We start from the raw sequence: 10,780 nt of genomic DNA on the forward strand, positions 1-10,780 counted from the left end.
TGCACATTGTTTAAAGAGAAAAGGATTAATAAATACTGAATTATGAGGACGATTATTTCCCCTCATAATTCACCTATTTGTAATGGCTTCTAGTTATCGGGAGGCTGTTTTCATAGCCACAGATGTGGAGGTCTTGTTTCCTCAGCAATTTTACCCCTATCAGATTATCTTGTCTGATTCTATTATTTCTTTCCCATAAATCTGCTAACAGTGATTTGTTATTTGCTTGCCCTGTTAAGGGATCTGAAGCACGGTTAAAAGGATTTATCTAGCTGTGTGCCTAAGAGCAGGGGATGCCTCTGCTAGTCCGCTTCCCCCGTGGAAGTCTTGAGGAAATCAATTGGATTGCTTTTCATACTTAATTTCAGCGGGCACAGTTCGGTTCTGCGCCATAAAATAAGGCCCTGGATAAACAAAGGGAGTCATAACTGTACTTAATGTGTTGGCCTTGACAGATGAGTTTGCTTAAGTTATAACAAATGACACTCAAAGTCAATATAACTCACAAGAGGTGTGTCTCGCCTGACTTTTCCAAACCTTCCCTTTGCCTGTTTGCTCAGCTAAGGAAGTCTTTGCTGCATACTTGGGCAGGCACCGAGGACTGAGCGACAGTGGTGTGTGGTGCTATGCCAGAGTGGTGTGTGCAGTGTGTGGCACACTGCATAGTCCGCCAAATTGGCAATGCCTTTGCCTGCCGCGAAAGAGACTCTCCACAGTCTGGAAAGCTCAATGCCGCTCCTTTGAAACTGGTCTCTGACAATCAGATACCCCCGACTGTGCATTCTTGGGGGGGAAAGGAGAGGTCCTTGAAAAGCAGAAAGACTATTAAAGCAGGGGCCTTACAGACTGTCGATTAACAGACAGGCTTGAAGCAAAGAAACTAAAAGAGAGAGAGAGCAGGCACAGTGAGGGAATTTGGCCTGTCATTGCTGCAAAAAAGACAGAGGGCTGAATGGCTCTAATTGAAAGAAGAGTCTGCAATTGTTAGAGAAGAGACAGTCTTAATAGAGAACTGTAAATGTTTAGACATCCATTGTGGGAATCTCAATAATACAGCAAAATGCTGCCAAAATGAGAATTCTGTGTTGTGGAAAGAACGAAGGTGGTAGTGTTTCTTCAGAAGGTTATCTTTAAACCTGAGCACCGTCTTCCTTCTCCGCTCCCCCACCCCACCCCCGTGCTGCACTACACAGCAGACTACACTTGACAGTCACCTCAAATAGTCAAATGAGAAGAATCCTGCCCTCGCAGTAATTGGACTTGATATTTTGAGGGCTGCAGCCCAATCAAGTTGGGGAGATATCATCCCAGCCCATTTGCCACAATATTCTCTGCCTATCCTTTAAAGCTTACTCAAGGGGGGGGGAGCACTAATTTAGGGGCAGGAAAGTGCGTTGAAACACCTCTGCGCAAGGGAACTGTTTTATGGGATGAAGGAGATGTTTCCAATTCGACAAAACTGCTACAAGTGTAAGTCCAGAAGAGCCGTAACTCCTCCCCCCCCAGTTTAAAGTATTAACACGTGTTTGTAATTCATAGCAGCCAGAAGGCAAAAAACGATCTATCACGCCACATTTATCTTACTGCAGAAGAAACCAAATTGATGGAATTCAGCCTGTCATGATGAGATTTATGGAGAAAAAGTATGGGGGGGGGGTTGTTGTCGTTGTTGACGATTCTCAGACTGGGAAATCAAACCTAAACACTTCACATTTACTTAACTCATGAGTCCAATTTCTGAAATGTTGCCATAGATCGCTGCATTTTTACATTTTGCCAACCAAGCAATCCTGGGAACCTACAGTGGCGACTCCGTCTAAGTTTTCTGTGCCAACATGTGAGCCAAGACACTGTCTCAAGGAGCCTGAGACCAAATTGGATAGTACAGATCACAACCATAATGGCTGAGAAGCATCAGGATACTCAAACCACCTATTCTGTAATAAGCTGACATTTGGGTAGCTACTGGAAAGGATGGCTTCTGTGACCAATGAGACGGGCCCTCCAAACAAACTCCATACTTGTGAGACTCAGATTTTCCAAGAGAAAATGCTGAAAGCAGGCAGAAGCCATGCACCAAAGTACAATGTTCAAAAGGCTGGTTTAATATATGACTAAGTGTCAGCTGTCGAGTTTCTGAGAATTACTTTTCAGATAAACAACTTTATAGTGCTGCACTTAATCTTACTAACTAGAGGCATCTTATTTATCACCAAATTACAAGTAACTTTAATTCTACTGATATTGCCATAAAGTCAGGGTTTTTTAAAAAAAAATAAAGGTTGCCACTTTTAAAGATTTTTGTCTTAACACACATGGGGCAGTTACGTCTAAAGTCTCCTTCCTCAAAGCCTACTGCAGGTTAATCTCCTATACAGAGAGATGGTGCCGGGTAAAAATAGGATTTGAAAACTGCATTCAGCCAGCTAGAGGAAGGTGTGCAAAGTCCTGGAGGTATTCCTCGGTCTTTAAGGAGTTAATTTCAGGGTGTCTTGTCATACTTACACTGTTATAGTCCCCCCTCCCTTCATCGAGAAAATTGGAAGCGATTCAAAGATGAAGCAGATCTGTACCGAAAGGTGGCGCTGTCGAGGTTTAAACTGAACGCATCCAGGCTAGATATTTGCCTTCAGCTCCGTCCCGTTTTTAAGTGGGTTAAAAGCCCCCCTCCCCATCTCCTCTCCTAAGGGGGGGGGGATACATGTGAATTTTGATTTTTCATTTAATGGATCAACCCCCGCGCTCCCTCCAGGGAAGATCTGGCCACACGGGTTGCGACGATCCACTCTTTTAAACCTGTCTTTTTATTCAGCCCCCTTCTCGGTCCACGAAACGCCGCTCATATACAATTTTTAAACTTTTGAAAATGTGTCGGAGGTTTACGCAAAACTTTTTTTAAAACGTGCAGAATTGCAGGGGGCCAGCCGTTCCCCCCCCCCCCCAAAAAAAAGCATTGTAGCGGGCAATTAGAAACGTTCCCACACATTTTGACATCTCGTGGATTCTTCTATCGGCGGGGGCGGGCGGGGAGATCTTGAAGAACTTTGGGCAGGGAGGAGCGCGGACCCCGGCTCAAGAAAAGCCCCGGTGCATTCGGTGCCCCCGGAGCGGAGGCCGCCGCGCGACTGAGCTTCGCAAGCGGGGAGGGAAGAAGGGGGCTCGGGCTGGCTCCTCCTCGGGGGGCATCGGAGGTCCGGATTAACTCTTCCCCGACCCCAGACTCTGTCCCCCCCCCCGGGCTCCCACGACCCATCCAGTCCCTCCGCCTCGTCCAGCTGCCCCGGGCGTCAGTCTTCGAACTCTACCTTGAGCCACCGAAATGGATCTTCCCCGGTCGATCTCTTGATCGCGAGTTTCTCCACAGATCGCCAGCAGCCGTGGGAAAAAGGGAGTTTTCTGCCAGCGCGCACCGCTCCCGCGAGAAGGCAAAGAGCCGGAGAGCGCGCGGCGAGAGCGGCGAGCGAAAACCAGCTTTGCAAGAAGCGAAATGCAAGCGCAAGACAAACCCCCCCCCCCCCCCCCCCCCAAAAAGACTCTGGCACCTCGAGAGGTTTCAGCACGAGGAACGGCGCTCGAAGCGTCCTTGCCTATTGAAAACACCCATCTGTCTTCAGCCACGACCCCCCGGATTTTCTAGACTCTTTACTATAAATCCCTGGTAGAAACTCAATGGGGTTCTCCCACCCCACCCCCCTTTAATGCTGACTCCCCTCCCGAGGTGAATCCCATCCTAGCAGGTTCGGCAGCGAAGGAGTTAAAAATTCTCATCCCAGCTGACAGTCAGCTGATTGGCTTCTTGATTGACAGCTTCGAAAAGTTTCCTTGTTTCTATACTATTATGCTAATAAGCGCCGGGTTCGCGGCCGCCGATTGGTCGGGAGCGCGAGTCAATTTCGCATTTGACGTCAACAGCGCTATAAAACTCAGCAATGCTTTTAAACTCTCCTCCTGGATGAGCTCTTTAAAATATTTTTTCTTCTCGTTGTTGGCGCTTGGGATGTTGAGTTGCCTTGGGTTTTTTTTCCAAAAAGAAATTGGCATTATTTTGGGTTATCGCGTTGACCTGAGGGATTTTTGTTTGTTTGTTTGCAAGTCTTTTAATTTTATTCCTTTTTTTAAAAAAGCAAAGCAAAAATAACCGATTGCTGATTTCCAGTTTTCGGAGGAATTTCCTCCCCAGATGGTGAACCTCTCTCTCTCCTCGCTTGGGCACTTGGCGTGAAAAGAAAAGCAAAAAAACAAAAACAAAAGACCAGTGGGAAAGAAACACCATGAAGTGTTAAACAAGAGCAACAGCAAAAAAAATTCTCTAACAATTGTGTTGTTTTTTTAAAACCATCTTCCTCTGCAACGAACTCACATTTCCAATTGCAGCGGGTTTTTTTTTTTTTGCAAGCTGCAGAAGGCAAGAGAGAGAGAGAGAGAGAGAGAGAGAAAGGGGGAGGGAGTTGGGAGAGCGAGCGAGCGAGAGGAGAAAAAAAAAGAGAGGCATCCAGCCCAGATGCTAAAGGCAAATAAATAGACCCGGAGAAGCAGCCGCCCGCGGTGCACGGACGAGCCCCCGAGCCGCTCTTTTGCAAAGGAGGGGGGCCCGCCTCTTGCCTTTTCTTTTGCACATTGGAGCGGAGGTTGCAAAGGGGCTGGAGGAGAGAGAGGGCGAGCGAGAGAGCCGCGCCGTAGCAGCAGCAGCCGCAGCCGCAGCAGCAGCACTCGCCGCCGCCGCCGCCGCCGGAGAGCAGCCCCGTGCCCCGCCGCCTCTCGCCAACCAGCAAACTGGCGCACCCGCTCGCCAGCCAGAGCAGCCCCCTCGCGCCCGGCGGAGTGCCCCCTTTCTGGAGGACTGTCAGCGGCAGCGGCGGCGGCGGCGGCGGCCCCAGCAAGAGGATGGCATCAGACCTGGCAATGAACAGCTCCGACCTGCCCACCAGTCCCTTGGCCATGGAATATGTTAATGACTTCGATCTGATGAAGTTTGAAGTGAAAAAGGAGCCGGTGGAGACCGACCGCATCATCAGCCAGTGCGGCCGCTTGATCGCCGGGGGCTCGCTCTCGTCCACCCCGATGAGCACGCCCTGCAGCTCGGTGCCCCCCTCGCCCAGCTTCTCGGCGCCCAGCCCGGGCTCGGGCAGCGACCAGAAGAGCCACTTGGAAGACTACTACTGGATGACCGGCTACCCGCAGCAGCTCAACCCGGAGGCGCTGGGCTTCAGCCCGGAAGACGCCGTGGAAGCGCTCATCAACAGCAGCCACCACCAGCTCCAGAGCGCCGCCGGCTTCGAGGGCTATGCCCGGGGGCAGCAGCTGGCCGCCGCCGCCGGCCCGGGCGGCTCCATGCCTCCCGACGAGATGGGCTCGGCGGCCGCCGTCGTGTCGGCCGTGATCGCGGCGGCGGCGGCGCAGCAGAGCGGCGGAGGCGGCGGCGGCGGGCCGGGCGCGCCCCATTACCACCACCACCACCACCACCACGCCGCCGGCCACCAGCCGCACCACCACCCGCACCAGCAGCCGCCGGGCAGCGTGCAGTCGTCTGCCAGCAGCACCAGCAGCAGCAGCAGTAGCAGCAGCGGCGGCTCCGGAGGAAGCGGCGGCTCCGGGGGAGGCGGCGGCGGCGGCGGGGGTCTCCACCACGCGCACCACGGCTTGCACTTCGATGACCGCTTCTCGGACGAGCAGCTGGTGACCATGTCGGTGAGGGAGCTCAACCGGCAGCTCCGCGGCGTCAGCAAGGAAGAGGTGATCCGGCTGAAGCAGAAGCGGCGGACCCTCAAGAACAGAGGCTACGCCCAGTCCTGCCGCTTCAAGCGGGTCCAGCAGAGGCACGTCTTGGAGTCCGAGAAGAACCAGCTCCTCCAGCAGGTCGAGCACCTCAAGCAAGAAATCTCCAGGCTGGTCCGGGAGAGGGACGCCTACAAAGAGAAATACGAGAAGTTGGTCAGCACTGGCTTCAGAGAAAACGGCTCCAGCAGCGACAACCCCTCCTCTCCAGAGTTTTTCATGTGAGTTGTGGTCCCCCCCCTAACTCTTCCCCCCAAAACTCTCTCTCCCCCCTCCACACACACCAAAAATACAGCCGGTCACCCATGCTCACAAAACGCACGCGCAAGAGTTCTCCATGCGAGTTAACTTTGGGGAGGGGGGGGCGGGCTCGCTGCAAAGCCACCCACTCGACTCGGGCCATCCTCATTTTTTGTCATTTTTTAAAAGAAGACCTCAGATTTGAGGCTTGAGGTTGTTGGTTTTTTAAAAAGTGGACTTGGTGACAGCCAGCCTTCTCCATTTCTTTCTTTTGTGTGTGTATGGGGAGGGGGCTTTTAACTCTGTGCGTTTTAAAAAAACAAAAAACAAAATTCAGTTTCCCACCATGGACTCAGTTCTTCATATGAAGTTTACTTTTGAAATCTGCCATCCACATTAAAAAGCAAAAAAAGAGAGAGTTCAGTTTATGAAGTGGGTTTGCCCCCCTCCTTTTGAGTTTGCGGTGTGTCCCCCTCCCCAATACTGGTTTTCTGCCCTCTTCATATGGGTTTTGAACTTTGCAAAAAAAATGACAAAGACACACACAAAGAGACAAAAAAAGTTGTACAAGTTTTAAACCTCAGCTCTCTGAGTTCCATCTGCTGTTGTGCTAAACCTAGAGAATATATCTAGATCAACCTGCCAAAAGAAGCCTACATCCAGCCTCCCCATTTGTTCATGATGTGACTTTTGGCTTTTAAGCTGACAAACAGTGAAAACCTTTCTCTCTCTCTTTTTTTTTTGCCTGCCATAAGAATCCCATCTTCATCTCATGCATTATGCTTGCTACTTGGTCTTAGCATCAATTAACTATAGAACTGTTTCAAAAGACTATGGGGGAGAGAGAGAAAAAGACATTATATTGATTGAAAAATCACCTTGCATGCTGGACATGTATGGTATATTATTTTTTTTCCTTTTGCTTGGATATGGACTTTGAAGACTATGATGGCATGACATACATCCTCTTTAGTTATATTGCCTCCCCACTTTTTTGACCTGCAATCAAAAAAGTGAAAACTTCCATTATTTTGTTTTTGGTCTTCTTCCTCTTCCTCCCCATCCAAGTGTGCATCTGCTCTGGAAACTGCTTTGAGTTGCTGCAAAACTTCAGACTTCTTTTTAATGCACTGAAACACCCATCTTTTTTAAAAAAACAAATAAAAAATCCAGAAAAAAGAAGCCAGAAGCTATTGTGATCACCTTAATGAATGAAAAAAAAAACTTTGGAAAGACATTTTTTTAAAAAAAAATTGTGGTAAAAAAATTGCCTTCTAATTTGTGGGATTTGAACACCATGCTGTTGCGCTTAAAGCAGTCTAAATTTTATTTTGGAATGATCAGCCTCATTTCTGTCTCTCTTTTTTTTACGTTTTCATTTTGCATTTGTTCATTGTCTAGTGTGGAATGCTATTGGTTCCTAGAATATAATTTAATTCTAGCTTTTATTGTCTGTTAGCCCAGTTCAAATGTATGCTACAGATAAAGGAATGTTATAGATAAATTCAGAAGAGTTAGGTCTGTTTAGAAGTAGGTCTTTTTAAAAAAAAGAAAATTATGCACTAAATTGTTCACTGTCGTGATGTTAAAAGGGGGTAGAATTTACAATGGGACTGTCTTTTTTTAAAAAAGTAGCTTATTGCAGCATGTGATTACAACTTTAAAATAAGTTGGGTTATATGTAGTCCTTGCTATACCACTGACTGTATTTGGAAACCAAAGTATTAAAAAAGGGGGGAGGCCCCCTTGTTTATAATAATAGGGGTATTTTGTGTTCAAAATGTATGGTTGGGTTTGGGTTCTTTTTTTTTTTTTTTTGAAAGTGAAATATTTGGGACTGAATTGCACTATGATATAACCTGAAAGCATAAAAAAAGATAAACCATTACAAATCTGACTCAGATGCTAATACCATTATGCAGTTACAAAAGATGGCATTGCTGCTCGGTTTTTAAAAAATGATGCAGATTTTTTTTACAGTTGTTATTGTGGTGCAGAACTGGATTTTCTGTAACTTCACAAATTCACAAAGAGTTTAAAGGCATTAAATCAGTACACTTTATTTTCAGGGACTGATAATCCTGTCTTTTAAAAAAAAATGGAAAGTAAAATCTTGCCACAATAAATATAAAAAAATCTTGTCAGTTACTTTCCCCCCTTTTACATATTTTGCTGTGCAAAATCTGTTTTATATCTTAAGTTACTAACTAACTATGTGTGATGTTCCCTATGTCTTTTCCTTTTATCCCCCCCCCCAACTCTATGGTTATATCAAAAAGAAAGAATAATCTACTATAATAAACTGCATTTTTTGATTCCTTACTGTTTTGTTAAGTTTGTAGTCCACGAAAGAAGTCGAGCAAACTTATTTAAGAGCAGCATCTGGCTGGGCATTGAAAGGCGGGTGGTATAATGACATGGTATATGTATCGCTAAAGGTAGGAGTGACAGGCTACCTTGGCACCTATGCAAGGTGGAAAATTGCTCTCCACCCTCCCACACTTATTTTTCTTACAGGTAGGTTGAAAAATACAGGCTTTCATGTCTCAGCATAACGTGTTTTTTTTGAGCTTCCAAATAGTTTGGAGAGGCCTTACAACTGCTCATGAGTCATCCCCGTCCATGAATTTTGAAGCGGCTGACCTCAAAGATGAGTTTTGCTTTAAAAACTCTGTGACATGCCATGACCCCACGGTCGGATTGTTTTATGGCAGAATTAAACTTTGCATAACTGGGCAGAACACACTAGGTGTGTCGTAAGAGATGGCCCTGCATCAGATTTCTGGGGTTCTGAATCCACTTCTCGCCTCGACAAAGAGGCTTTACAGGGATGCTGAAGCTTTAAAGAACCGTGAAATGAATTCTACAAAGTGTGCAGAGGGATGCTTTGGCCTTCTGGACCTCAATCGGTGTATCCCAGGGCACATGGCCGGCTGCTGTTGAAATGGGGAGATGTTTCAAAAGCAGCTTGTGATGTGGCGGTGATGGTGGTAGCCCTTTCAGAAGAAAGAAAGTCAATAGTTCCACTGCGGTAGCTCAACCTTCTGATGCTCCTTGGATTGCAGCTGATACTTTTTTTTCACTCCCATTCTGAAAAGTTGTCTTAAAAAAAAAAAGTTGTCACCCATTTTATTTTGCTATCCAAAGTTCTTTCGTGAACCTTCACAAGAGAGGAGATGGGAGCCTAAGGACTTGGACAACTTCTCCTGAAATAAAACCTGCAATGCTTTATCTTTTTTTGGGGGGGGGGGGGTGAGCTAGAAAGAGCAATGCTCTTCTGGAGAAATGGCCTCCGTCCCTCTTCAAAAGTCTTTCTCTCCATAAGGTCCACCCAGTACTATTCCTGCAAACTGGCTGTGGCATAAACTGGGTGATCCCATATTTACCCCTCTGCATCTGCTTCAGCTGAGTGATCTTTCTAGTAACTGGGTAAAGCTGGAGTGTTGGGGTGGGGGGCACTAAGGGGAGTGAGAAGGGAAAGGGGGAGCAGGACTCTGCCACAGAAATGGCTGAGAACTGGGCCATGTTTTCATTTACAGGCAAGTTCTGGCCTGTAAAAATTTACAAGATGCTGCTCTTAAACTCCTGCTGAGCCAAGTGCAAAGGTCATCAGACACTTAACAAACTGGTGGGGCCCAGCTTTGTCCGAAGGTGCAGTTGATTATCTTTCTTCTTCACAGTTCTGTATTTTACATATATAAAGAATCTGTGACCTCGGACCATTCACACTCCCTAAGCCATCTAGTGTTTTTGTTTTTTTAAGTTTCTAGCATTTAGAGGTGAAACTCTCTCTTGCTGTGCAAAGGGGAGGTAGACCTTGTAGGGCATCCAGTAAGTCTGCCCCAACTGTCTCCCCACTCTGACAAAGGCCAAGTCACTCTGTGCTGCCTCTTAATCCTGACACCCTCCCCTCCCCACACACACAGGTCGTCCTTTAGCACTTGACCTTCTCCTGATCCCCGCCAAGCAAACTACAGGCTGCATCACTGCAGCTTTCTGGGTAGGTTAATGTGTAATCGGATGGTAAACTGCCTGCCATTGGCTGAGTAGGAAAAAAAATTATCTGCCCTTATAAAGATAGTCGGACTTTTCTCCTTCCCTGCCTCAAATGTTTAAACCTCCTTGGCAAAGTGGCCCTGGGTGTGTTTTGCCGCCCTTCTCTTTCGTCCAGCTCCCCACAATGGAAGACACTTTTGACCCTCCCCAAAAGTGTGAAAGGAGATCTCTGTTCCGTTTTTCTCTCTTGCAAAAAAACACAACAAAACCCCCTGCATTTGCAAAAGTGTGCTTGCACTCCCCAGATGCAGGGAGGGGGCAGAGGGGAGAGAGAGAGAGTGCGCGCAAGCAATAACTTCATTTTCATTTTGCAAGGTTTCCAGTCATTTATGAGCACTGAAAGGGCCTGCAGTTCACAGGCCGAGTTCTGTGCGTTGGGAACCGAAGCCAGGAGGCCCGGAGCAGCCAGGACACTTGTTGCCACACCGGCCTTGAAGAAGAACGACTTCGAGCTCGAGAGCAGGGCAAAGTTTGCCAGCTTCTTCAGGCTTATCGCCGCAGAAAAGGGAAGCCTTGTTGTCTTCCAGCCGCGGGCTCTTAGTAACAGCCGAGCATTTCCCTTCTTTCCCAAAGCAGGAGGATCCCTGCCCCGGGACGGCGGATGGTCTTTTGTTTGCCAAAAAGCGCCGACAAGCGAGGGAAAAGGCACACTCTGAAGGCCAGGCGCCTTTCCTTTGGGGAGGATCGTGCCGTCCTCCTCTCTCCCCCC

General features: G+C 47.7%; 1 protein-coding gene across 1 annotated transcript in view; it reads left to right on the top strand.

Moving 5' to 3' along the window:
- Positions 1–4,443: 4,443 nt before the first annotated feature.
- MAF (v-maf avian musculoaponeurotic fibrosarcoma oncogene homolog) overlaps positions 4,444–10,780 on the top strand; it is a 16,101-nt gene continuing 9,764 nt past the window's right edge. Inside the window, exon 1 of the mRNA XM_015429528.1 lies at positions 4,444–5,996. Within this exon, the coding sequence (XP_015285014.1) occupies positions 4,885–5,996 (1,112 nt within the window). The 5' untranslated portion in view covers positions 4,444–4,884. The remainder of the gene's footprint in view (positions 5,997–10,780) is intronic.

This window comes from Gekko japonicus, unplaced genomic scaffold (assembly GCF_001447785.1).
Source record: "Gekko japonicus isolate JY-2015 unplaced genomic scaffold, Gekko_japonicus_V1.1 scaffold271, whole genome shotgun sequence".
Classification (NCBI taxonomy): Eukaryota; Metazoa; Chordata; class Lepidosauria; order Squamata; family Gekkonidae; genus Gekko; species Gekko japonicus.